The following is a 28,000-nucleotide window of genomic DNA, read 5'->3' on the forward strand; positions in this document are numbered from 1 at the left end:
GCCCCTCCCGCGCTCCCGCGGCGCAGCGGGCCTGCTCCGGGGCGGGCGGGCGGCCGGGCGCCATGGGCAGCGGCAGCAGCCGGAGCGGACGGGCCCTGAGGCGGCTGCGCAGCCCCGACAGCCGGCCGGCGGGGCCTGGCGGGGCAGCCTCGGAGGGCGGGACGGGGCCGCAGGTCTCGGCTGCGGTGGCCCGGGAGGAGGCTGGGGAGGCTGCGGCGGCCGGCCCCGACCCCGACCCCGACCCCGACCCCAGCCCCAGCCCCGGCTCCGCAGCGCCCCCCGACGGCGGGGACGAGACCCTGCGCCTGCTGGACCAGCTGCTGGCAGAGTCGGCGGCCTGGGGCCCGGCGGAGCTGGCCCCGCGGAGCCCGGCGCGGCCCCGACCCGCCGCGGGCGGCGGGAGCGCGGTGAGTGTGGAGCCCCGCGCTCACGCCGCGCTGGGTGCTGCCCGCCCCCTCCCCGCGCCCCGCGCCCCGCGCCCCGCGCCCCGCGCCCCTGCAGGCTCTCGGTGGGGGTGGGGGCGCCTCTTCTCCGGTCCCCAGCTGCGTGTCCTCCTCCCACCTGCCTCCAGTCCCTGCCGGACTCCCTGTCCCCCGCTGCCCCGGGTGTCACCCACCGTCTCCCTGTCTCCGAATCCCCATCACGCGGCCTCTCTTTCACTAACACCGCCTCTGATTTTCCTCCTCTCTGCCTCCTCCGGGTGCTGGTCTAACTGCCTCCAGTTTTGGGGTGACAGTGCTGGGAGCAGCCTTAAAGGGCGGGGTGACAGACATCCCTTGGCACAAATGCATCTCTGGGACTTTCCTCTGGCCAGAGCCGGCCCGCCCTTTCCTTTTGGAACTGTGTGTCCGCGCTCCAAGTACAGCACCCCGGCTCCTTCCAGCCTAGGTGGGAGCTGGCCAGGGGTGCGGCTTTTCCCTCAAGTACCTCCCCTTGGCCCTGCCCTGGCGACAGTGTTGGAGGAGGGTGCGAAGTGGTGGGACCGGTAGCCAAACAGTGGTTCACAAATGCCCCGTGTGTCAGACACATCAGGATCTTTGCCTCCCTAGTCGAGCAGTTCGCATACTACTGGCTATTTTTAAGACGCTGTGGAATCTCTTTTTGGCTTCACCGTTCTCTCAAGAACACTTGTAATAACAGCCCTGCTGTTCTAGAAAAAACAATAAAAATGAACTGTCTGGCAACAGTCTTCACTCCAGCAGAGCTGAATGAACACGATCTGTAATATCTGCTCGTGGGCTTGACGAGGATGCCAAAGACAGCGCCCTGTTCCCTGGTGTCCCTCAGGCTTTGCTTAACATCTGCTGGGGACCTGGGCAGCCACCAAGCAGTAGAATCCTGAAGACGCTTCAGGGAACTGGGAGGGGGCAGGGAAGGGCCCACCCAACCCAGCAGTGCAGAGAGCCTTTCTCGGTCCCCGCCACCGTCCTCTGCTGCCCTCCCAAGTGAGCTGCAGTGGGTAGGACTGAATTATATAACGAGATTCCTTTACCACTACATCAGCCTTCGGTTATATAACACTAGAAAGTGGATAAACAGTTGAGAAATTTAGGGAAAATTCTGACATGGCGTGGAAGCAATCTGTTAGTGGTCAATTTTCAAGTGCTCTGGAAACTTCAGGAGTGAAAATGAGAAGAAAACAGAAAGAATGGGTTCTCCCTCCCCCCCATTCGCTGAGGATCATAGTGCCCCTTAGGGTCACTTATGTATTGTTGGAGCAGCTGCTATGGGCTGGGCAGCGCTCTAGGGGCTGGAGAGATGGCCCTAGGACAGAGATGGCACCCAGTCCTTGCCCTAGAGAAGTCCATTGTCTAATGGGGGAAGATCCACAGACAAAAAGTAGAATCCAATGTGAGGAGAGCTCTGCGTAGCCACTGATCCCCTGGAGAACTGGAGGGCCGTTCCAGAAGGGTAGCAGTTGACTTGCATCTGGAAGAGTCTGGGGCATTAGGTAGGCAAACGAGAGGAGAAGAGCATTTGGGCAGAGAAAGCCCATGTGCAGAGGCAATGGCGGCCAGGGCACAGGGTGCCCGGGCACGGGTGGCAGCGAGTATATGGGTGGAAGGGCGGGAAGGGTGAATGCCGTGCTGTGGACACGTCATGCTAGGAGTGTTCCATGTTAAGACGTTTGGACTTTACCATAGAAGCCGTGGGTACCTGCAAAGGGCTAGGAGGACTGACCGTCTGTGTTTTAGGAAGATGACACCGGCAGCTGTGGGGAGGATGAGCTGGGAAGGGTTAGACTAGGGCAAGGTGGCTGAGTGGGGTCCTGCAGGGCTCCAGGCGAGCAGGTCCTGAAGGAGTCAGCGCAGTGAGGGCTGAAGGAGAGACGGGGGAGGAGACATTTCCGAGGTACAGTCAGCGAGCTGCTCTTTGGGATGTGGATCGTGTGTGTCCTCTGTGCCGTAAACGTTTTCGAAGGAATCCTAGAATCACAGGTTAGCAGAGCTGTGTAAGGAAGCTCCCATGTCCAATTCATTATTTTCAGGTCTGGGGAGACCAAGTGAAAAGGTTGAAGCCCCCTAATTCCCTGGCTCTAAAGGTCGCAGGTGAAAGGTGAATGCCTGGCACTCAAGTGCGGAGTTCGTGCTTTTTTGGTCTATACATTAGGTCCTGTCATTGACTCTCTCGGCAACCGCACATTTTACAGGACTCTGAGATAACAAGCACCACTGGTTGGAAAAAGTTGGGATTTGGATGAATCAGTGTTGAAACTCTTACATCGAAATTGGCCCTTCTTCAAAATGTTAGAAATGACGTTCCCAAGGACAGAGAAAATGCTTGATTGAGCATGTAAATAACACTATTTTAAATTTCTTTAGGAAGGAAGGAAGAAAACCTTCTTTAGGTACATAACTATGGAGCATTTGGGGGGCGAGAGGTATTCTTCATAAGAGAATATGAAACTCAAGTGAAATTGTCCCTTCAAGCACCCACATTTAAAAATTTTGACCACTGTTTATTAGAATTTCTTAGCGATTGATTATATATCTCTCTGAACCATCGTTCTGAATATGGTGTATTACTTGACTGTGTTCAGGAATAATTGCAACTGGTATTTTAATGAGCATTTGGGTTTCAAAAATCTGTTAATTCTTTTAATCTTTACACTTTTATCGTCCATTTTTACAGATGGGAAAGAGGAAACAGGCACAGAGAGGTTAAGTAACTTGACTAAAGCCACACAGTCACGGCAGAGCAGAGATCAGACCCTTGACAGTCAGGCTCCTGCACGCTTTTTATCAAAATGGCCCCAACAACTGTGATGCTTGCTTGTTATTGTCTTTCTGTCCTTGGTCCAACGTCAGTCTTGGAACTGTCACTTTTTGCCACCGTCAGTCTATACGCAACCAAGCAGCCTTCTCTGTGTCCCCCACCTGAACAGACCACTCTCTGAGCCGCCTGGGTGGTGGAATCACAGGAACGCGCTTGCTAGCGCTGTGTTGAAGGGAAGAGCAGAACCCGCTGGCATCAGGCGTGGGAGAGGGTCCTCCCGCCTGGAGAATCTTCTCTTCAGAGAGTGGGCTTTGTGGCAATTATTTTAACTGACCAAGTGTTGTTTTTTGTCTTATTTCTTAATTCTTGGTTGTTTTCCTGATACAGGTAGGGTTGCTGGATAAGAATGAAGTGTTTCCATATTCCATCCAAAACTGGAATTTTTAAAATTAATTTTTAAGAAGTATTTAAATCAACCATTTAAAAACCTCTCTATCCTTGGAGATTTCGGCTTTCGTTGTGTGTAGGCTCTGAATTGAGATTAATTTTTCCCCTACATTTTGGCAAAAGCAGCTGTCAGTTAAACTCTTTTTTGTATGTGAACCACAATACTTTGTAACGAAACAGTGGATCAGAGGATTTTCACTCTGGATTGTAAGGTTAGGAAACATGATGAGCAAATTTGACGTAAGATACAAGTCTCAGGGACATAGTAGTCCCTCCCCTTGGGGCTGTGTTACAAACCTCCACGTCCAGGAAACAGGATCTCATGGGAAAAATGGGATGAATGAGGCCAAGGCCACTGGTGAACCTGTGACAGTCCACGTGTGTATTTACATTCACTGATGTAAACTCTTGAGACAGTTCACAGAGTAACGAGAACATCAGTGACATGAGTGTTTTCTAATCCAGCTCCACACACTTTTTGTTATCAGTGCAAATCAGCTGGAAAGAAGTCTTTCCCACCATGCACTTGTCCGTTTTCGCCCATGCTCCCGGAGAGAAGCTTGTGGAATAGTTTGGCCTTGCTGCAGATGATAAGCCCAGTAAGGAAGGGCAGGGAGGGCTGCATTTACCGGGCACCTGTCTGTGTTCAGGACTGATTTAGGCACTTCATGGTCATTGTCCCACATCTCCCTCTGCAAACAGCCCTTGGAGGTAAATACCGCCTTCTCTGTTTTACAAATGAGGCCATTTCAGCCCCGAGAGATTGATAACTGACCCAAAGTCACACAGCCAGTAATTGGGGGAGGCAGAGTTTGTACTCAGGTCTGCCAGGCGCCAGCCCCTACTTAGAGAGCCCAGAATCTTCCATGCCTTTTCCATTTTCCAGGTGTTCAAGTCACAAGGCAGAGCCAACACTTTCAATGACCTATTCACAACAAGGGCACTAACGACTTGCCCATTTTTCTTTACCATATGATTTTTTAAAGATTCAGTGATTCCAGTGCTCCCTACCTCTGCCGCCTTCACCCTGAGCAAGTTATCAAGAGCTTGTCTTTTGTCCAATGAAAGTACCATCCTTCTTGCCCTCGTAACACTCCTTGGATGTTATTTTCAGCAGCCTGCTTACTCATTCAGATGTTTATGTGCTTAGGAGTCATACAAGTTTTACTAAAATGTACAAGACTCGCGATTATTTACTTGATATGTTATATCTGTAAACAGCATCCTTGACTCGAGCATTTTCATGAGATCTACGTGTAAGTGTGTTGCTAGTTGCAGGGGAGGCAAAGGCAGAAGATCAAAGACAGAAGCAAAAGGCTCAGAAAGAGGCCCGTTCCCCGTCCTGGACCAGTTTTGATTTTGATGAAACAGAGGGCTCTGCAGTTCACTTATAACCACTCGGAAGTTCTTCAGACGGTGCAAAGGCGTACCAAGGAGCAGCCACTGTTTACTGAGGCTGTCCTGAGAGCCAGCTCCTTAGATCCGTTGTTTCACTGAATCCTTCCCAGGGTAGGTGCCTGGAGAACAGGTGTCGCCTCCTCCATCTCCACGTCACAGGGGAGGGGACCAGGCAGGTTACTTGGCCAAGGCCATGCAGTTTGAAAGCGCCAGTCCCAGTCTTTCTGCCTGTCCTCCCTGCACAGTGCTGCGTGCCATACTGGAGTTGTAATGGAGCGAATTTGCCATCTGGAGGGACTATAGCTTGTTTCCTGATTTCCTTCCGGTGCTCAGTTTTTCTCCCAGATCGGTCTCTGTTCCCCTGGTCTAGGAGCCTTCAGCAGCTCCCCTGACTGCGTGCAAGACGTGTTCCAAGTCGCTAAAGATGTGTCCAATCCAGCAAAGGTTATGCTCACTTTTACTTTTTAAAAAATTTCTTATTTTTTTGGTGAGGAAGACTGGCCCTAACATCTGTTGCCAATCTTCCTCTTTTTGCTTGAGGAAGATTGTCACTGAGCTAACATCTGTGGCAATCTTCCTCTATTTTGTGCATGGGACATTGCCACAGCATAGCTTGATGAGTGGTGTGCAGGTCCGCACCCAGAATCCAAACCCACGAACCCCAGGCTGCTGAAGAGGAGTGCGCAAACTTAACCATTACGCTAGTGGGCCAGCCCCTCTGCTCAATTTTAAATGTTTGCTTTTAAAAGTTGAAGAGGTGATACACATGCACAAAAAAAAATTTGTTTCTGGTTGTTCTCTCCAATAAAAAAAAATTAAAGTGATCTTACTAACGAGAGGTTTTAAATAAAAAGGGGAGCACTATATTAGCTTTACTATATAATTGTAAAGGAATAAATGCTCATTGTAGAAAAATTGGAAAACAGAAATATATTAAAAAGGAAATAAATACTGCTCGTAGTTGACCCTCCACAGATATTACTGATAATATTTTAATGTATTGCCTTTCCAGTTTCTCTCTTTCTGTACATATCTATTATGTCATTAAGATATAATGTATATGTACAATTTACAGCATCCTTTTATTTAACATTATGATATAAGCATTTCTCCCATCATAATGTCCTCATAATACACCCACCCATAATCCCTTATTATGTGATATTCACACTATTTCTAGGACAGTTTTTTGTTTGTTTATTTTTTGCCAATGCTGAGAATCTTAAGAAAATTGTAAAGGCAAAGACAATATTGTATCATTAACAATTTAAATTGTTTCTCTATATACTCTTTAACTTGTCAGCTGTCAGCTGTTTTCATTTACTTTGTTCTTTTTAAGGTTTTATATATATAATCTTATATATCTATATCTTATATATATAATATCTTGTAAGATTATGTATATTATATATATTATATTATATAATATATATATATATATACACATACAGGCATACCTTGGAGATAGCGTGCGTTTGGTTCCAGACCACTGCAATAAAGTGAATGTTGCAATAAAGTGAGTCACATGAACTTTTTGGTTTCCTAGTGCATGTAAAAGTTATGTTTACACTATACTGTAGTCTGTAAATTGTGCAATAGCATTATGTCTAAAAAAAATACACATACCTTAATTAAAAATATTTTATTGCTAAAAAATTCTAACCGTCATCTGAGCCTTCTGCTCAGAGTCATAAGCGTTTTGCTGGTGGTGGGTCTTGTAAAAAATGCACTATCTGCAAAGGAAATTTTCTAAAGGAAAACATTCTGTTTTGAATTTCTTTCTACTTAAACTATCTCATAAGAAGCAGCTTTTCATGTTGCTGCATGATATTCTTAATTATTATTTTAATGAATGCAAAATATTCCATCAACTTCACATTCTTTTAATTCCCTAAACTATCTCCTACTGTTCCGGATTAATTTTCAACTTTGTGCCTGTACAGTCCTAGATGCCCACGGCAGAATTCCTTTCCCAAAGTCAGTGGAACTTTAAAATCAACAGGATTTTGGTGGGATATTGAAACTGAGAACTATTTAGGGTGGGAAAATTATGCAAGAAAAGCTAAAGATTTAGATTTATATTTTATTAAGTTACTTAATCAAATTGTGATTTTTTTTTTTAAATGCAGCACTATCTCTGCCAATCAGTGGTCTATCAATTAGGAAAACGTCCCATCTGACATTGACCCATCCGCTCAACGTAGATCTTTTGAGCACCTCCCTGTGGCAGGTACTGTGCTAGGTGTTGATCATACATCTGTGAGCCACAGGTCTGGAACCTCCTCTGACGTCCTGGTCGTCTGAGTCCAGTGGTGAGCGAAACAAAGGACAAAGAACAGGAAAGCAGCGGGCTGGGCAGGGCAGGAGTGGGCCCGGATTGTCATCTTAAATAGGTGGGCAGGGAAGGTGGAACTGAGGAGGTGGCATCTGGGCAGACATGAGGAAGGCGAGGGCCAGCCGTGCTCTGTGGGAACGAGTGTTCTGAGTGAGGGGTCAGCAGGCAGGTCCCAGGCCCGGGGGTGGAGCCTGGAGGGTGTGCTCAAGGAGCAGCGAATTGGGCATTGTGGTGGGGTGGAGGGAGCAAGGCCAGCGTAGTGGGAGACAGGGTGGTGGCCTGGTGTCTGGGCAGGGCGTGGTGGGCCTCACGGCCACTGCAAGGCCCTTGGCTTTAACTTTGAAGGAGGTGGAAAACGCTGGAGGGTTTCGAACAGAGGATGATGTTGTCTGATTTGCTTTAAGGCTCACCCTGGCCACCATGTTGAAGACAGACTGGGATGGGGTGGCGGGGCCAGAGCTGGGGGAGGAGTCGCGAAGCTTTTGCAGTAATCCAAGCGAGAGGAGAGGGTGGTTGGACCAGGGCAGCACTGAGGGAGGTGGTGAGGAGAAGGCTGGCCTATGGGCATGGATTAAAGATCGAGACAACCAGTTTACTAATGGATTGGCTATGGGGGGTGTGAGAAAGAAAGGAGTCAAAGATGACCCCAAAGTTGGCTGGAGCAGCGAGGAGGATGTAGTTGCCGCTAACTGACGTGGGGGATGTGGAAGGGCTAGGTTGTGGCTGGTGTTAGTCAGGAATTTGGTTTTGAATGTTAAGTTCAAGATGCCTATTAGACACCCAAATACACATGTCAAGTGAGGAGATCTTTGTAAGAGTTTGGCTTATGGGGAGAGGTTGGGTCTGGAGTTATACATTTGGGAGCATTAGAACACAGGATGGTTGAAATTAGATCAGATCGCCCGTAATCATAATGCAGCTAACACCTGACTGTGCCGCCGACTATGTGCCAGGCCCCGTTCTGGGTGTTTGTGTGTGTGAACTAGTTTGAGAAGAGGCCCAGGAGCGAGCGCTGCTGCTCAACTGCAGAGGTTGAGAAGATGAGGGGACATCCTAAAGGGACCAACCAGTGAAACCAAGAGGATGCAGTGTCTGGAAGCCAAGGGAGGAAAGTGTTCCGAGAAGGAAGAAGTGACCCGCTCTTGTAAGTGCTGTTTGATGGGATGAGTGAGATGAAGCCTGAGAACTGACTGTTGAATTTAGCCCCTTGGGGGTCGCTAGTGCCCATGGTGTGAGCCGTGTCAGTGGAGCGGTGGGGGTGCCTGATGGGCTGGGGCTCATGGAGAAGGGGAGGCAGGAAACTGGAGTGTAGTCAACGCTTTCAGGAAGGTTCTTTCTACAGCACAGTGGTAGCAGATAGCCATAAGCATGGCTCTGTCAGGATGCTGCATTAACCTTACCATCTCAGTCCCAGAATGGGCTAGAAGTTTTTGAGATTAAATGTGCTGGTGAAATTCAAGGGCGCTGTTAAAGAGGAAATTTTGATTCAATTCCATAAACATAAATTCAGTACTTTTACTACCAAGTGATAATTCAGACTTTTTCCCCCCTCTGCCTAATAAATCTGGGTCACTCAAGATCTAGGGACGTTCTTTTTCTGGGAATTTCTCTGTTGCTGCAAATACAGCACGTTCTTTGCAAGAAGATCTAGGGCAATAATGCCTTCCGCTCAGGCCAAATCAATCCTCGCCCACTATTTTTGCAAAGGGTCCATTTTGCTCTAGCACAGGAGGACCAGGATGGTTCTTTCTTGTCTGTCACCATCAGCCAGGACTTCACTGTAGTTCTGGCTCACAGCTGCTGAGGGACGTGAAGGTGAAAACGAGCAATCAAAATGATCACGTGGCCGGAAAGCAGATCCATAGAGGGGTTTAAAAGTGGTGGGTAATATAATGGACTTACGGCAAAAGAGCCACTATTTGGAAGACAGTTACCATCTGTCTGCATTCAGATTTATGGCAAGGAACACAAATGTAAGTGGCAGTAATGGTATTTGATCAATTTAGGATACACAGAAGAGTAAAACATAGTGCTGACCCCAAAAAACTCATGACCATATTGGGGGCGGGGGCTGTAAATGAGCATTTGTCATCATCCTGGAAGCCCTGGGGCAGAGGTATGTCGGGATGGTTACACACAGGAGCAGTGGAGTCATCCCATCTGAGGCAGAAGTCTTCCCCATGGACCTGACATCTGAGTTGGTTCTAAAGGATCAGTAAAGGTTTTCAGCAGTTGAAAAAGGATGGATCATTCCAGAAAGAGGGAACAGCATGTAGAAAACCCAGAGGGATGAAAGTGCTGGAGAACAGCATGCAGTCCAGTATGGCTGGACAGCCAGGTGATGACGGGTGGAGCGCACAAGGCGGCGAGATGGGTTTGGGTCGTGATTTCACAACCTTCTAGGCTGAGGGGTTGAACGGGGAGCTACTGGAAGTTTTCTGTGTTCGTTATTTTAAATGTTTATTTTTAAATCAGAATAGGTCATATACAAGCACAGGAGAAAACTTTTAAAGGTACACTGAAGGGAAACTTTCCCTTGCACCCTGCCCCCCACCCCAGACACTCACTGTATCAATTTCTGTGTCTCCTCCTCAGCCCGTGTTTAGAAAGATAAGTGGTGGCGGAAGGATGGGCCTCAGTGGTTGCTACTGAGTGCTGGGTGTGGGACAGCGTAGTTGCTGCAGCCTGCCCTGCCTCGAGAGATGCTGACGAGGACTTGGTTGGCACAGGACCTTTGAGTTCCCGCAGGGGCTGGGACAAGTCCTAACTGGACTCTGGTGAGGACCGTCAGTAGTGGTTTGGGCAGAACACAGGTTCTTATGCAGCTAAATGCCAGGAGCCCATCACCAGCAAGGAAGCAGCCCCCAGCCAGGGCCACCAAGTCGGGTTCCCACTGCATCTGCCTCCCGATGGCCAATGTCCAGGACCCCTTTACTGTCTTTACAGTTTTAGAGGCATAGATTGCTAGAGCTGAAGGGACCTGAAGACCACCCAGCCTACCTTCTCATTTTACATCCCAGGCCTTTGGGGCCCAGCAAGGTGATTGCCCAGTTCCCAGGTCGTCGGGCTCTGAGTGCAAGGATCTGGCTGTCCATCACCTCACACACACTCACCTGGGGCCGTGAGGAGGCCCAAGGTGGGAAATAAACTGACAGCAGCCTGTCCACGAGTCTAGTTAAGCCCTCGGTAAATGTTTATTGCCTGGAGGTTTGGAAGAATTACGTGGAAGCGTATGTGGATGTGTTTTATGAGGTGATAAAACTCTACATAAATATAATTTATTGTTACTTTCCTCCAATCCCACCCCTTGAGCTTCCCCAGGTATCATGGCCCTCCTTCCTGGCTTTGCAAACACTTTCCTGAAGACAAAGCCTCGGGAAGGGAGGTAGGGGCCCTGGAGCTGGCGGTCTCAGAGCCAGAGCCTCCTGTGTCATTTTAGCAACGCTCAACAGCGCCCACATTAGGGACCACCTGCGCCCGCCCCTTTCGCTGCCTCGGAAGGCGTGAGTGGGGCTGTGTGGGAACGGCAGCGCTCCCTGGCGGTCAGAGGACTGAACCTGCTGGAAAACTGAAAATTGCGGAGGCTGGGAGGTTAAGTAGCAGGAGATCCATCACACTCTTCTCTCTCCACTATTAAAATTTCCATAATGAGACATAAAAACCCAACCAAACAAACCTGGGCTCAAAGGAGGACAATCCTTAGATAAAGAGGAAGGGGGAAGTCTATCCACGCAGGGGAACATTCAGCAATAACGGGAAGGGAACTGTGGCTGCACGCAATAACGCGGAGGGATCTCAGAATCGTGATGCTGGGTTAGAGAAGCCGGTCCGAAAAGAGTGCGCGCCTTAGGATGCCGTGTGTCTAATTTCCCTGGAGCGCACACGCGTCTGCAGGGGCAGAAGGCACCTCGTGGAGCCAGGAGAGGGGAGGACGGGAGGGAGGCACCACAGAGCGCCGAGGTGCGTGTCTAGGATCTTGATTGTGGTGATGGCTTACCAGGCGTATACATATGTCCAAACCTATCGAATTGTGTTCTTGAAACATCTGCAACTTGTTCTGTGTCAGTTATACATATCATTGATATATGTACATATATATACACATATAAAGCTCTTAAAAATTGAGTTAAGGGGCGAACTCTTTAAACAGAAGCAGCAGGATATAATACATTTTGTCAAATAAAATATGTGGTAGATTTTCTAAAAATTAACTGTTGATTCGCTTTTCTTAAAAGCCCCTAGTTGTAAGAGTTAGAGAAAAGTTAAGAGATCTTCACACTAGGTTGCTCGGACTTTGCTGCTCGCTCAGCTGTGGTGCGGTTTTTCAAAGCCTCCTGGGCTCGCCAGGGACGACACGGCCCCGCCCCGCCCACGCGCTCCCGGCTTCCGGAGCTCAGCCCGGTTCCCACGGCCCCAGCCCAGGCGCCAGGGCCTCCCCAGGGTGCAGATTGGCTGACTGCGAGGGGGCAGGCCGCCAGCTGGCTGGTGGCGGGAACCTGTGTCTGCCCTAGGCCTGGAGCCGCCACCAGGGGCTGCTGTGTCTTTGCTTTTCATCCAAGCTCCCCTTGCTGCTTGAGCAAGCTGTGTTTCTGGGAGGGTGTCCACTTAAAAGTCTTGCACAAAGGGACAAGAGAAAGGACCACACGTCCCAGCCGCAGGTGCAGAGAGAAACACGTGGAAACTGAACAGATAGAGCAAGCCTGAGCCGGCAGGGAAATTACGAAAGAAAGAACGTGACCTTCTTTTCCACACGGCTGTAGGGTGTACAGTTCACGCCATGTCTCACGCTCTGTCACTCAGTTGCCCTCCTGGTGGAAGAAACTGTATCTGTGGCAACCTTTACAAAATCTGGTGAGGAGAGGAAAAGTCACAGGAGTGACAGCAAAAGCTGGTTCCAGCAGAAACTGACAGAGGGAACAGGGTCCCTCCAGGATGACTTCATAAAAGCAGCTAACGGGTGGTCTGGTAAAAGCGTTCCTTTTTTCCTCGGTGGCCCCTGAGAATATAACCAGACCCAGTGAGTGAAAGCTGTAGGGAGGCAGACGGGTGTCAAGTGGAGAGAGAACTTCCGTATGTCCCCAGGAGAAGTGAAAGCAGGAGAGCAGATCTCGGAGATATTTGTACACCCATGTTCTTAGGAGTGCTGTTCACAATCGCCAAGGAGGAAACAGCCTGTCCCTCAGTGGATGAATAGATCAACAAAATGCGGTCTGTCCACACAATGGAATATTATTCAGTCTTAAAGAGGAAGGAAATTCTGACACATGCGACACCGTGGGTAACCTTGAGGACATTACGCTAAGTGAAATAAGCCAGATGCAAAGGAACAGATATTGTGTGATTCCACTTAGATGAGGTGTCCAGAGCAGTCAGATTCATGGAGGCGGAAGGTGGCCGGGTGGCTGCCAGGGGCTGGGGGAGGGCACGGGGATGCAGAGTTGTTGTCTAATGGGGACAGAGTTTCAGTGTTGCAAGATGTGAAGAGTTCTTGAGATTTGTTGCACAACAATGTGAATGTACTTAGTACTCAACTGTACACTTAAAAATGGTTAAGATGGCAAATTTTGGATTATATGTATTTTACCACAGTCAAAACATTTTTTTAAATAAATTTAAAAGAACTTTCAGATAGTCTGAGCTGCCCAAGATGGAATGGGCTGCTTCCAGAGGCAATGGAGGAGTGTGTGTGTGTTCCCCTCCTCTCTCTATCCTTCAATGCCTCATCCCCACTCTCGGTCCCTCTTTCCATTATGGATTCCTTGCTGATGTGGGGGTCATCTCCTCTTCATCTTTATACTCCCCCACAGGGGCAATGAGTGTTCAAAGAAATGTGCAGTGAACATTGACTCCCCTGGAGTGCAGCCGCCACTGTCGGCTCCCAGGGAACCCCTGGATCTGGGCTGTGCACCTTTGCTGCACTGCCAGCCTCCGCTTGGAGATAGTACCAGGCAGGCAGGGACACCTTTTCCAGCCCGTGTGTTGAAATGCCCAAAGCCATGGCTGGCCTTCCACTGCCCGTCTCCGCGTGGGCAGGACATACCAGTGTCAGCTTGCTCCCGTTTCCCATCACTGACTAACATTTCCCAAGAAACAAGTCAGAACTAATTTCTCAGGAAGAATATGTTGGCCTTGAAGACCGACGCTCCCTGTGCTAGCCTCATCCTGCACTCAGCTGGTCTTCCAGCAGGGCTGCGTCAGAGGCTGCTCTAGACCGCACATCGGTTCAGGTGTTCATAATGGTGTCACCTGGTCATCTACGTGACAGGCATTATACTGGGGCTGAGAGAGACGGCAGACAGGTAGACGGTCTCTCATCTCACCACAGCCCGGGAGCTAAGTTCCCGGGAAGCGGATGCAGAAACTGAGGGTTCGAGCCTCACGGTTACTGTGAGGGCACATCATTATTAGATGGTGAGGCTGGGATTTGAACCCTTCTCTGTATGATGCTGTTTTCACTCTTTGCCAACTGCTATATGGATTTTAAACCCCAGATTGTAACTACCCAGCTACTGGACATCCAACTTAATTCAGGAAACGTTTAGCGGTGGTAGTGTGCCCGGTTTGGAGGTCTGTAAACTCGGGAGAAGTGGTTCTCTTGCTGGGGAGGATTAACTAATGTTAACAGGTTAGCATTTAGAAAACAGCACAGCACAGAGTATCAGTCTGATGATGATAGAGATGGTAGTAGCTCATATTTATCGAGGACTTATTAAGTGCCAAGCACTTTGGTAATCGCTTTAAAATGTCTCACAGTAAATTTGTTTTGCAGATGAGAAAACCGCTGCTTAGAAAGGTTAAGAAAAACTGCCCAGAATCACACAGCTGGGAGGGTAGAGTTGGGTCTGTCTCTTTTTCAAAATTCATGCTCTTGACTCCCATGCTGCCCCGCCCTGTCCAATGGCACAGACATTCTATAGCCGGACCCACTCGGCATTCTTGTACATTTTGCTGGTTATTTAATGCATTTGAACTCATTTCTCGAGTGACATTGCCAGCTCCTCAGAGGACAGAGTGTGTGTCTCCACGGCAGCTGATGTGGCACTGGGCGCTGGGGGGAGCTGAGTAAATTCCCGATGGACGGTTAATCCTGTGATTAAGCCTCGGAATCCCAGGATGGAAGAGAGTTTAGAAGAGAATTTGGAGAGAATGCACACAGCTTCCTGTGGGGGCAAAAGCCCAGTTCTGTCTGTTGGCGTGTAGGATTATGTGCTGAAGGAGCACAATGGGAGAGCTTATGTTGCTCTCCTGCTGAAAGGAAAAGACAACACCTTTAAAACTCCCCAGTGTCGCAGAATACGCAAGGTCCTATGCCAGGCGTTCACTTCCCCTCCTCTCCCCCGACCATGGGTCCAGCCGCCCTCTCAGAAGGGCAGTAGCAGTCAACTAGATGTCTGCGCTGGGTGCTGGGGTACAAGGATGAAGGGGGCATCCATCTTGCCTCCAGCACATGAGCACAATGATAGAAGTTAGAGCAACGTGAAAGGCAGCAGAGGGGCCCCTGACAGGGCTTGGGGAGCGAGGGAAACCAGGAAGTTCCTAGGAGTTGGCGTGTAGACCAAGACTTGAAAGGTGAGTGGGAGAGGTGGGTGTGAATGGAGCTGTTAGCATCACCCCCTTGCAGCCTGTGGGCCCTTTCTCACCGCTGGACTTGTGTGGTTATCCCAGGACAGAAGTACAGGACTGTAGGGGGCAGTCTTTGTGTGTCTGCAGATGTCTTCAGTTGGCCCTAGTACCTGATCAATAGTTTATTTAGGATTAATTCTCCCTCTCTCTGTCTCTCTCCCATTTCTGTCTTTTTGTGTTGCTTTAAGAGAGAATTCCTCAGTTTGATCTTCTAGGTAATTAATTTTCTCTTCAGCGGTGTCTGTTTACTATTCAGGCCATCCATTGAGATTTTACTTTCTACCATCGTTTCACTTCCAAAATCTCTAGCTGGTTATTTTTCATAAGAGTTTATTCTTGTTTGGTTGCAATTATGAATCATTCTCCTTTTAAAGTCACTTTCACTCTGCTCTAATAACTCTTCTCAGGTTTAATTCCTTCAGTCGATGAGTTGGTTCCCGCCTCCATTGTTGTAGAGGAGGGTCAGGATGAGCTCCTGGTGAGTGCTGCAGTCATTAGCATCTGAGAACAGAGTTTCCTGTGCTTCCTGGTGTCAGCCGCCACCTGTGCTGCCCTCTCCTTCCTGCTCTTCCTGCGGGGATGTGCCTCTGTGCCCTGCCATTTGCATGAGCAGTGGTAGGGGGTCAGAGTCCTCTCCTCTCTCACCCTTGCCCAAAGGCCCTCTCCCACTCTTGGTGTCTGTCACCTCTGAACTTGGAGTCCTCCAAGGCTGCACCCACTTTTTCCAGCATCCTGTCTGTGTGCGTTGTGGGCTGTGGTTTCCTCCATCGATCTAACCCAGTCTGTCTCCCATCAATTTCTTCTACGTTCTGGTTCACCAGAGGTACACTTGCCTTCCAGTTCTGCTAGAGATGTGTTCTTTTTTGCTTATGACCTTTTCTGGCATTTCTAAGGATTTGGGATGGAAGGGAGAAGCAGGCCAGTGTTTTTGGTTTACCATGTTTGTCACGTTTTCTGATGACCTGTAGCACTTGTAGGCCATACCACCGAGTCGGGCGTTGGATTTTTCTCTGGTTATGTCATCGCACCCCATCTGTGCTCCTTGACTCAGGACACACAGCCCTGCAGAGCTGCGGTGAGGTGGGGGGTGGGCAGAGCTTAGCTTAGGTGGACGTTGGACTGCAGCTCTTGGAGGATACCAGCCAGGTAGCTGTCCAGGAGGCAGGGAGTCTGTTTGTAGGAACTTTGTAAAGTCACTCCCCTCTCCCAGGCTCAGCTTACCCCCTGTGAAATACGCAGATGGAACTAGACACCCCATGGGAGCCCTCCCAGCTCTGGTTTATTCAGTCCTGGGTTGACCATGGTGGCCATTGTCTCTCAGCAGAAAGCCAGAGCATTAGACAGGTTGTACCTTTGACAACTTTTTGATGCCTCTTCCTTTTTTCCTTCTTAAGGTGTCCCCAAAACAGAGTGCTGAGGACCACTCAGAGAGCAGCAGTGTCTCGGAGTAAGTACGGGGCGGGCGCACCTCCTCTGCCCGAAGTCACAGGTTCTTTTCTGGGCCCCAGCTACCCCCAAATCCCTCATGGCTCTCACCTTCTCCTGCTGCCAGATGCGGCTCCCTCTTTCACTGCAAAGCTCTATCCTCGGGGACGGTCCCAGCCATGGGAAGGTGCAGGAGCCTTACAGTCTCACAGCAGCTCTGACCTCCCTCCTGAAAGGCCAGATCATACAGAGACCCAGATCACACAGGGCATTCCCGACACCCCCCTTCCCCCACCCCCACCCTCACTTGTTCACTCGGAAACTGTGCAGTGGCGCGTCTGTGAATGAGACACAGTTCTTGGCCTTCAGGAGTTTACAGCCCAGAGGAGTGACAGATGGGTCCTTCTGTAATCCATTGACAGTGTTATCAGGAAAACACATTTAAAATCCCTGGAAAGTATCACCTGAGAACCCCAGGCCCAGAGGCCAGGCCTCCTCTGTCTGTTCCCGGCCATCCCGCACGGCCCTGGGCTGTGTGAGCATTCCAGGGCACCGGGAGGCTCAGCTGCGATGACCTTGGACCCCTGGCCCATCCCCCCGTGGCTCCTCATCTCTAATGGAGTGACAGTGATCTCTGGGATGCCGGTGATTGTGGTGCTCAAGACCATGGATGTGAAAATTCTGGCTTAACAGCTATTTTTATCACCAATTCTGAATGGTTTCTGGGCAGAACCTTGCTGGTTTCCCTTATTTAACAAACATTTGTGGAGGTCTCTTCGGAAGTGCAGGCGGTGGGCTCAAGGGAGGTCAGAGCAGGGACAGAAGCAGCCCAAGGGCTCATGGAGGAGGTGGTGTTTAAAATGGTTTCAGGAGGCTGGCCTGTGGTGCGTAGTGGTTAAGTTCATGTGCTCCACTTTGGCAGCCCGGGTTCACAGGTTTGGATCCCAGGCACAGACCTATGCCACTTGTCAGCCATGCTGTGGCAGCGAGCCACATAAAGAATAGAGGAAGATTGGCACAGATGTTAGCTCAGGGACAATCTTCCTCAAGCAAAAAAAGAAGAGTGGCAACAGATGTTAGCGCAGGGAGAATCTTCCTCAGCAAAAGAAAAGGTTTTAGGGACATGTCAGAGTTCACCGAGGAGAGAGGAAGGAAGGAGCATTTCAAGTGGCAGGACGTGCATATGCAAGACATAGAGGTCTGAACAACATCATTCATTCAGGACACTGTGCACGAGCTGGTGGCATTTAGCACAGGTCAGTGGGAGGGAATGGAGAGGGAAGTCTTGAAATGTAAGGAGGGCCTTCAATGCCAAGCTGAAACTGCTAGCCATTGCTGCCAAGTAGGAGAGTGCTGGGATGGGCTCTGGGCTTTGGGTCACCACCATGGAGCTGAGGGTGAAGCAGTGACAACATTTACACAAGCTCTGCCCCTCGCCCCAGCAGCCAGGGCCGGGAGCCTCGTTCTGCTCAGTGGAGAGTCCTGGTCACACCCCCTCCTCCTCGGTGCCCACGTGTGCTCGTGTGCTGGGACAGGGTGCTGTGCCAGCTGCAGTGACCAGCCCCGGGGCCAGGACCAGCTCTGCTTAGCTGACCCAGGTGCTGTGCACATGGCTCTGTGCTGAGGTCCTGGCCTGGTCCTGCCTGTGGGCCCAGCGTGGTGCCAACACAGCTCAGTCCTGGCTGAGTGTTCCTATTGATTCTACAAATAATTAGCAGCGACTTTCTCTGGTTTTCGTCAACCAAAGGAATTTAGGAGAATTAAATTCTAACTTGAACAAATTAGCTATTTCTTCTCATTTTTAAATGAATAGGTCCCTTCACCTCACATACGCATTCCAGGACGTCCCTTAGCTTCTGTCACCACCCTCAGCAGGAGCACGCCATTCGTTCATTCATTCACCACTCACTCAATACACTTTAGTGGGAGCATCCTGAGTCCCGTGAGAGGCACAGGGGCTCAGGGCTGGGTGGGCGCCCAGGCTGTGTCAGCCTGCCCAGGCACAGCGGTAGAAGGGGGAGAGTCAGGGAGGCGAGAGCAGCACTGTGCCCCCCGACTGGGAGACTGGGAGCAAGCTCCGAGGCCCGGCCTTCCCCAGGGTCAGGGCTGGCAGCAGCCGTAGCCTCTATTGCCCAAACTTGGGCTCCTGGGCCTTTTGGGAGAGCCCCTTTGGGGAGGGAGCAGTGGGTCTCCTGCCCCCACGTCCGCTGTGGCTTCTCACTGCCAGTGGGCAACTCTGCGCAGCCAGGACCTCTGTGGCCAGGCTCCGCGTCCCTCCTGGTGCGGATCTCAGGCCCTGGCGCTCTTCTGTGTGGTTCCTGCGGCGCCCTGCCCTTCCTTCCCCCGAAGCTCCCCCACCCCCAGCTCTGCCATCAGAACCACTCAAAGCATGTTTCAGGGGGAAATGTTCTCATGTCTGCAGTTGCTTTGAAATGCACCCAGAAATCAGATGAAGTTCACAGATAGGTGGGAAAGTAAATACAGCAAAATGTCGCAAAAAGTATACATTGACTTAATCGTTGAATCTACAATTCAACTTTTGTGTGTGCTTGAAAGTCTTCATAATAAAATGGTGAAGAGAAAAATCCTCCAAAGCCCAGTTCCAACAGCTCCTTCTTGAAGACCCTCCACCTTCCCTCCCTCCTCGTCGTCCCTCAGCGGCATCTCTCCCTCCTTCATCGGCTCGGCCCCCACCACACGGGGCCTGGAAGGCAGCAGGCACACGGGACAGCCTGTCTTACTCCTCACTCTCAGCTTCGTGAAGCCAGGACAGGTATCCGGCTCATCTCTGGTCCAGGCTCGTAGTAGGTGCTTCACAGATGCTGTTGAAGGGAACATCTGATGTGAAGCTGGGCATGTGGGCCTCGACCCCGAGTCCTGACCGTCCTCGGTGACGTCCACCTCCTTCTCCAGGGCGTCAGTGGGGGTGGTATGGAAGCAGCAGCACTGGGCCAGCCGGGCTGGCTTTGAGGACAGGGCTGGGCTGGCCTGACCTGAAGTCTGCGAGGATTGGCTAACAGAAGCCTTGGGCCGGTGGAGGAGAAAGAGGGATTCTGGAAGCTCCTGTCTGCAGCTGCTGCTGAAATTCACTCATTATTTATTCTGCAGATGCTCGTGGGGTACCTCCTGTAGGTCAGGCGCTAGGCCAGGCCCCTGTTTTCCTAATGAGTAAACTGAGATACAAGGCATGATTTGCCCATGGTCAGTAGGCTAGTAAATTCTGGAAAATTCTAGACCCAATAGAATAGTACAAATGCCTCAGGCCTCTAGTCTCATTTAGCATGTGGGTTCTGTAGCCCAATTATAATGGATTTGCTCTCTCCGGGGAAGAGTATTGTTTTCTTTTCTTTCTCCTTGGGAAGGTCTTTTTTTTTTTTAAATGTCTGACTTTAGGAGTCTCTGCTGAAGAAAAACTGACTTAGTGAATTATAATTTAAACAAAGATTTGTTTCTCGACCCCCTCAGGAGTGTGCTGACTTCCCAGAAGTCCCTTTAGGAGCCATCTCTCCCTTTTAATGGCGTGCCCTCCTCCCCAAGTAGGGGGATGCCCCGCCTGCCCTCCCGGCTCCCAGCCAGGGGCCCCATGGCCTTGGCGGAATGTTGTGGTCAGACAGGCAGAGGTAGGTGTGAAGCAGAGCGGGGCCTCAGGCCCTCGCAGACCCAGGCACTGGCTGCTGTGGCCGCACCACCAGCCAGGGAGCCGCTTCTGTCAGCCTCCCCTGCCAGCCCTGACTCCTTGACCCCTTCCTGCCTGGTGTCCCAGCTACAGGGAGTGTTGGGTGCCTAGGGAGAAAGGCCTTGCAGAGCCATGGGACAGGGGGAGGAGAATCTGCTGCCAGGTCACCGTGTGACCACGGGCAAGTCATTTCTCCCCCGACATCTACAAACAGGGCTGGTCTGGGTGACCCCTGAGGGGCTTTTTTCCTGCTGGGAGGTCCCCAGGCCAAGAAGTGATACCCTGGGACTCCTAAAGGAATCGAGCTGGCTTCCTGCTCGGTCCCCTGGCTTGGCCAAGAGACCCTGTTGCCCTTGAGGGTACTTGAGGTGTCTCGTCCTCATCCCTTCTCCCAGGCGACCTTCAGCGTGCCCAGGAGGCTGTGGGCAGCGCAGGAAGTAGCACTGGCCCAGCCCTCCCTCTGGACCAGGGGCTTTGCTGGGACCTTAGAACGATGCTACCTGCGTAGGAGCTGCATCTGTCCAGTGCTTCCCGGTGCCAAGCGCCGTGCTAGACACACGCCGTTCAGTCTCATCTAGCCCCCAGGTCGGCTTGTGGAGAAGGCTCCACCTGTTACAGACAGGCAGAGTGAGGCAGGTAAAGACTCGTCCTGGGCACACGCTCCCCAGACAGCTCAGGCCTGACTGCCCCCAAAGCTTTGCTTTTTCACTGTGTCTCAAGGACGAAAAGGAACAGGCATTGAGCGCCTTCAAGGACAGGCAGTGTGCCGGGAACCAGTAACAAGCCCAGCAATGCTATTTACTGAACACGGGGTCTGCTCCAGGCCTGGAGCCAGCTGTGCAGTGGGTGCCAGCTGTGCAGTAGGTGCCTGTCGTCTCGGGCGTGGGGCGGTGGAGTCCCGCTCTTAGACTCTCATCTTTCCTGTTGGGTGCTGGGGGCCTTTAGGTTGCACACCCCCCGGGCCTGCGTTCTGGGAGAGCGGACAGGGTCCTGGAGGCTGCCTTCTGAACGTCAGTCAGGAGCATGATGGCAGTAATCAGGGCCTCAGAGGTCACCCAGCCCAGCATCCTCCGAGCTCGCATGTGGGGAGACAGAGGCCAGGAAGGGTGCTGTCACCTCAGCTGTCAGGCCCAGCAGCACCGGCCCCTTTCCTGGCACAGCAGCAAGTCTCTGGCTGGTGAGTGTCATGTCACCATCCCCCACCCGGCAGTGGGCAGCTCTGGCCTCGCTCTCCGACCCTCTTGGGAGCTGCAAACCTCACGTCCCCTTCAAAGGCCCCCCTCCAGCGGCAGCACCCGGCCGGGCCCAGACTTCACAGCCCCGGCCGGGCCCAGGCTTCACACCCTCCCCCTTCAAAGCTGCTGTGATGGTGGCAAGGCCAGGCACCGGTCGACACTGCCACGGGGCAGCCTAAGGGACAGGGAAGTCCCGGGGGCACAGGGAGCACCACCCTAAAGTCCCAGCAAAGTGCAGAAAGTCGGGCGCGGTGGGGGGGGGGGGTGGGCAGCCGGGTCCAGGCTGGTGGGAGCCACTTTCTGGAGCCCAGGCAGCAGGAACAGGAGCCCGGCTCTGGGCACTTCTCAGTACGCTGCCCAGTGGGGTGGGGCAGTGGCTGGGATCCCAGTGCCCCACCCTGGCCCACGGCAGCAGTTCCTGTGAGACCCCCCAAAGGAGCAGATGCAGGGAATAAGTCCGGCAAATGGATATGGGACACAGCTCCCATTTGCTGAGGGCCGTGCACCATGCAAGATTCCACGTCACATGCTGTCCATGCATTATCTTATTTATGCCTCAGAATGAACTTACGAATACAGCTCCATTTTAGAGAAAAAAAATTGTCACTGAGCTAGTAAGTGGCAGAGCTGGGATTCAAACGGGGTCTTTCCTCCCCGTGGGCCCTCACTCTTCAACACCGCAGGTACTGGCTTCCTCGCAGGGTAAGGTGTTGGCAGATAATGCTGGGGGATGAAACCAGAGAAACAGGCAGAGGCTGCTCGTGTAAGAGATTGAGGTGTCCCCAGGGCAGAGGTTTTCGGTTTTGGTTTTAGGATGGGTCAGAATTCCATAAAGGGACCGTTGTGATTGTTCAGTAGGGATGACGAGTTTGAAGGTGACGTCTTGCCTCCTGACTCCCCTGTCTGTGTTTCTGGCCTGCAGAGCCCCAGGCAGCAGCCACAAGAGGCCCGGGAGGCAGTCAGCCATCTCCTATGACTACTCAGAAGAGGAGCTGATGGCGAGCATCGAGCAGGAGTACTGCCGCTGAGGGCTGCGGCCGGCATGGGGCAGCCCCGCAGTCACCGCCAGCCAGCACGCCGCTCCTCCGAGACCCACCCGACCTGACCAGGCCTCTTAGGAACCTGGGCTGGGGGTGCTCATCCCTCTGGCCTGCCCAGGGCTCTGGCTGGGGCTGAGCCACCTCCAACATGCAGTTACTTCCAGATCTTTCAAAATCGGCCTTTTCAAATCCATATTCAGACGGCCCTGAACGTGGCCGGCTGCTGGCCATCATGCTTGCTGGCAAGAGGTGGTCAGCTTTCAGGCCCAGGCTGGAAGGAGGGCGCAGGTGCTGCCCTGCAGGTGCGTGGGCAGGTGCTCCCCAGATACCTGCCCCTCCTCTCAGTCTCTGGGGAGGCCCTGTCTACAAGGGTCGCCTGGAGCCCAAAATGCTTCCCCTTTCTGGTGGCCCACTCCCAACCTGGCTGGGGAAGCCCCGTTAGCTGAATGTGGCTCGGATCAGATGCCTTGGGGCTTCTAACACATGTCCCACGGCCTTCAGGAAGGTTCCATCATGGAGGGCGCACCCAGGAGGTGTGCTCTACCAAGCTGGAGGGAGCCACCCTCAGTTCTGCAAGTGAATCCCCTGGAGATATGGGGATGCAGATTCTGGTCTTGTGGATCCAGCGGGGCCTGAGAGTCTGCATTTCTAGCAGGTTCCGGATAAGACTCGAGCTCCTAGATCCCAACCACACTTGGAGCAGCAAGGATTGAGTCTAAGCTTTAGACCGTATCTGGCTCTTCCTTCCCCGGTGCTGGAGGCTGCTCAGAGCCACAGCCCGCCTGCTTCCCCAAAGGGAGTCCTGTTCCCCCGCAGTGGGTATGGGTGTGAGGGGATGGGAGAGCACTGGGCTGGGAGCCAGGGACCCCTGTTCTGATCTTCGCTCTTACACTAACTTGCAGTCACTTTCCCTCTCTGGGCCTCAGTTTCCCTCTCTAGAAAGTGAGTCCTGGAGCCTCTTTGAGGGCCCCCCACCACCGCCACCAGCTCTGACAATCTGAGATTACACAATTCCAGCCTTCCCTGCTCTCCACTGGTTCCCCACCCCCCAGGGGCACAGAAATGCCTGCCCTGCTGAGGTTGAGCACCCCGGCCCCACCTGGGAAGGGTCTTTAGGGCCACCTGCTCTCATCTGACAAATCCTGATAGGACCTCTCCACTCTCTTCCCACGTGGTGGAAGGTAGAGACTCAGCAGTGAGGCCAGAAGAGCCCTAGCACGTTCCCAGCTGACGAATAAGGAAGCCAACCTGCCGAGGATGCCCTGTGCATTGAGGCGGGGCCGGGAGAGAGCCGCGGCCTGGCTGGGTCCCATGGCTGCGCTCTGAAAGCTCAGAGTTGCGGGCGGTGGGGAGGCCCGGAGGCAGGCCCCTTCAGAGCAGCTGGCAAGGGCGCGGGTACAAAGGGGCACGTGAGGTGATGGCAGCTTTTGCCCAAGGCAGAATAGGTCTCAGCTTGTCTCGCATTTACCACCAACACAGTGGCCTCCCTGGCGTTGCCTGCAAGAAGCAAGAGCATCTTGGAAACCGACAAACAGCCAGTTGGCACTTTCCCCAGACCCACAGGCCTGCTGCCGTCACGGGCAGAGGGGTGTGTCCATGAACTTTGATTACTTGACAAGAGTGCCTTTGATCAGATGTTCCATAGCTGGGAGATTCTGCTGCGAAATCAGAGATGGAGTGATGGAGCCTTCCCACAAACGGCGCGGGAGGGTTGGCTCGGACCTCCCCCAAGCCGGAGCCATTTCTCATCCAAGCCTGAACCATTACTTTTAATATAAAGACTAAAGCCATTACTATTTTAATAATACAAACATTTCTTTTAAAAGAAGTTAAAATTTTATTTCTCACCACCAGAGGGATCAGGCCTTGAATTTAAATGATGTAAAATGTTTAAAATTTTACATCATTATTTTGTTAAAATGGAACATAGCCGGTTTCTAAGAGAAAGATGATACCTCTGCATTTTCCAGTGGAAACCTCATAAAACGCTTAATGAGATAAAAGTGTTGAGGAAAAAACTCCTCATGTAGTTACACTCTATGGTGATGTCCAGATGAATGCACACAGTCAAGGCTCAGAAGCCAGGGCAGTTGTTCTCAGGTCTTTTTTTTACTCCCTGAATTCAGGAAAAGTGTCTCACGTACAGCGGCAGGCGAATAAAACAGTGCCCCAGCCCGAAGCGCGGTAGTTCCCAGGAGGTGGAGGGCAGGCCAGTCTGCTTCCCGGAGGGGCCTGGCGAGTGCTTCATCACCAAGCACGTACAGAGCGCCAACTGTGTGCCCAGCACGGCTTCAGGCCTCCTCTTGGTGGCTGGGTGTTGCTTCTGAGCTGAGCCTTCTGTCTGCTCAGGGACAGAGAGGAATGTGGCTGAAACAGAGGCGGGAAGGAAAACGCCTCAAAGTCGAAAAGGATGATGACACATGTTAAGGTCTGGTAAAGTCTGGGTACCACCAACGTGTCTCCTGGATTCCGTGCTGTGCGAGTTCTCTAAGATGCTACGAAGCACCAGGAATTTAGAACATGCTCCATTCCCGCTCTGAGAAACGTCGTGTCCCTTCTCTTGGGGAAGGAGCTGAGCCACACCATTGCCCTCCCTCTGTCACATACCCTCCCGAGCCTCTCCTCTCTTGCCCAAGGGGTCCCCGCCTGGTTCAGGCTCCCTGCTCCTCACCGTAAGATGAGCTTTTCTAAGACACTCCCCTTTGATGTTCCAGAGTCTTAGACCACTTCTCACTGGGCTGCCTGCCCTGGGCTGAGCTGAGCTGGCCCCGGCGGATGCCCCGGAGAGTTTCTGTCGGTGCCGCACTCGTCACGCACACCTCCTGGGCCCCTGCCGCTGTGAGCCTGGCCTCTGATGGGTGCTGGGGTTCGTGCAGAGCAAGGTCTGGTCACCACCAGTGAGGACATGCCGCTTCTAGTGGCAGAGGCACACCCGCAAACACCGCTTCACTCCAGAGAAGGTAAAGGCTGTCAAAGAAGCGTGGCCAAAGGCCCCACTGAAGGGCTAACCTCTGGGGGGACGGAAGGGGTGAGGGGCTTTTCTGTTCTGGTGACAGTCAGGCAGGAGAAAAGCCTTCCTGGTTGCCACTGAGAGGGTAAGTCACATTTGGAGCTCTGAAGCTCAGTGCCCTTCTCTAGGAAGGACGCCACACAAAATCAGAGCTTTGGTGTGGTGACATCTGGACCCCCTGGAGCAAATGAGACCTTAACAGGCGGACAGGCCCTCTTTTCTGATGTGATGAAACCCTTTAGTTTCCACAGCTGCCTTTTCTGTGGGGTGTGGACCCTGGGAAGGAAAGGTGACACTTATTTTAAGTCCTCAAAAGGTGGATGACACCTGACAGACATTGTGGTTTCCTGTGGCGCTGAGGACACAGGGCTGTCCTTGCAAGATCAGGCCTCCACCCAGGTCAGGGGCCTGCAGCCAGCTGTCAACAGTGACACCACGTGGCAGCAAGTATCACAGCAGTGGTGTCGGCTTGGACTTCACGGCTCCATCCCTGAGGAGTGGCCGTTGGAAAGAGCCCACCTTGGGCTAACTGAGCCCCGAGAGGTTTAGGACAATCTGTAGGCAAGGGGAGAAACTGCAGAGGGTGGAGCTGACTTTCCCACTCACCTGGCGGGAGAGGAATTGAGTGAAAAATAATAATATGACCTTAGTAGCACCTTACGTTAGTGAAGCACAGATTGCAGAAAGAAACTTTTTTTTTTTGATTTATACAACTACTTGAAAAGACTTGTCCCACGCCAGGCGCTGAGCTAGGCGGGCCCTGGAGGTATAAAATAAAGACGCAATAGGAATGAGCAAAATGCGGTGGAAGCTCAGACGAGGCACATATGATTCTGCCTGCGTTGTGTGGATTCCTGCGGCCACGCTGCTCACCCATCCTTGGAAACGGGGTTGGAAGCAGCCAGGCTCCCTGAGGAGGCCGCTCAGCTTCTGTCTGCGGCAAGAGCTGGGAGCAGGTGAGCTGCCAGGACAGCCCCGGGGGCGGGAGGAGGCCCAGACCGCAGTCCTGGTCTGCTGTCCAGCACGTGATCTTGGATCTTGGCTTCCTCATCTGTGCAGTGGGCAAATAGCCCGTTCTTCCTACTGCCCACGATTTCTGAGGCCTGAATGACAGTGGCCGGCTGGGTGCTCTGTCACTGCAAAGCCCATATGAGTAAGAGGTGGGGGCCCAGTCACGTGGAAGGGGGACCCTGTTGGGCTCCTCGGTGTAGATGGGGTCACTGGTCTGTGCCTGTGGCTGCTCCACACGAGGCCAGCTGGGTGTGGGGTTTGGGGTTTAGATTACCAAGAGGCACAACTCTCCTCAGGGACTCCCCTGAGATTACAAATGAGGACCCATGGCTTCCGGCCCCACCCCAGTTGCCAGCAAGAATTCTGTGTTCTTCTGTAGCCCCTACATAAATGTTTCTGAGCTTCCCCCAGAGGTGTTTCTATGGATTCTGTGTCACCTGCAGAGGAGCCAGTGCTCAACTGTGCCTCCTTGAGGCCAACAGTAGGCCTCTAGCCCCTGTGAGTGAACTCAGTGGCTTCAAGGGCCCCTGCAGGTGCCAAAGCCAAGATCCTCGGGTCTTTTGGGGTCCCGGGGTGTGTGTGTGGGCATACTACCCTTACTCTGTGGTACTTTGGTAGGAGTGTCCCTCAGCAAAACCACCTGGGCTTTTAGTTCCCACACACTGAGCCATCCCCCCCGGGCTCACACACTGAGCCCTAGGCCCAGCCAGTGTCCTGTCCCACTGCGTGCATCCTCTGTGCTTTCTCCGAGAAGCCTCATCTTCAAGAGCCTGGACTTAACCATGGAGGTCACCCTTTGAGAAGCTGATAAAAGCTTCTCTCCAGCATTCTGTCCTGCAGCCGCTTGCCACCTTGGTGTCCCTGGACCCTCAGCATCATCTCCTAAACTTGGGGACTCCTCTGGGTCCCATCTGAGTTCCCCTCCTTGCACCAAAACCCGGAAACTTCCTCAAGGCAATAAATTGGGGCAATCGCAGGGTTTACCCCCAGTTACTTCTTGCCTCTCAAGGGGCACTGTCTTTCATGAGCTAAGTCCAGTTCCTTGAAAACTCTTTCATACATTTTGTCTGGGTGAGTTCTTCCCCCTTAATACAGGTACGAGGGTGTCTTTGGCTCCTGTTACTCCATCTTGCGCAGATGTGGAAGTCATAGCACTATCGTTTTAACGTTCAGTTTAACTTGGCCAGTGTCCCTTTGAATGGCGTCTTTGCTGTTTAGCGCAGTCCCTCACACTCTTGAAGGCGGCTGGCCACAGAAGAGTACAGTCACGCGCCACGTAACGACGTTTCGGTCAGTAACGGACTGCGTATTAGTGCCATACAGCCCAGGCATGCAGTAGGCTATACCATCTGGGTTTGTGTAAGGACGCTCTATGATGTTCGCACAACGCCAAAACCACCCGAGATGCAGTTCTCAGAACGTGTCCCTGCTGTTAAGTGATGCATGACTATACTCTAAGCCCTATCTGATATTTCTGTTCCCTAACACAGCTGCTCTTCAGGGAGCCCCGGCTCCTTTTGGTGGACAACAAAGGTTTTCTTCTACATACAAAATAAAAGTGCCAGACCCTGAGAAGGCATGTTA

General features: G+C 52.1%; 1 protein-coding gene across 1 annotated transcript; it reads left to right on the plus strand.

Moving 5' to 3' along the window:
- The first annotated feature begins 8 nt into the window (after positions 1-8).
- CYS1 (cystin 1) lies at positions 9-28,000 on the plus strand. The gene is made up of 3 exons (XM_023619549.2): positions 9-407; positions 16,414-16,466; positions 22,278-28,000. The coding sequence occupies exons 1-3, from the start codon at positions 63-65 to the stop codon at positions 22,381-22,383; spliced, it is 504 nt and encodes a 167-aa protein (XP_023475317.1). The 5' UTR covers positions 9-62; the 3' UTR covers positions 22,384-28,000.

The sequence above is a fragment of the Equus caballus genome, chromosome 15 (genome assembly GCF_041296265.1).
Source record: "Equus caballus isolate H_3958 breed thoroughbred chromosome 15, TB-T2T, whole genome shotgun sequence".
In the NCBI taxonomy this organism is placed as follows: Eukaryota; Metazoa; Chordata; class Mammalia; order Perissodactyla; family Equidae; genus Equus; species Equus caballus.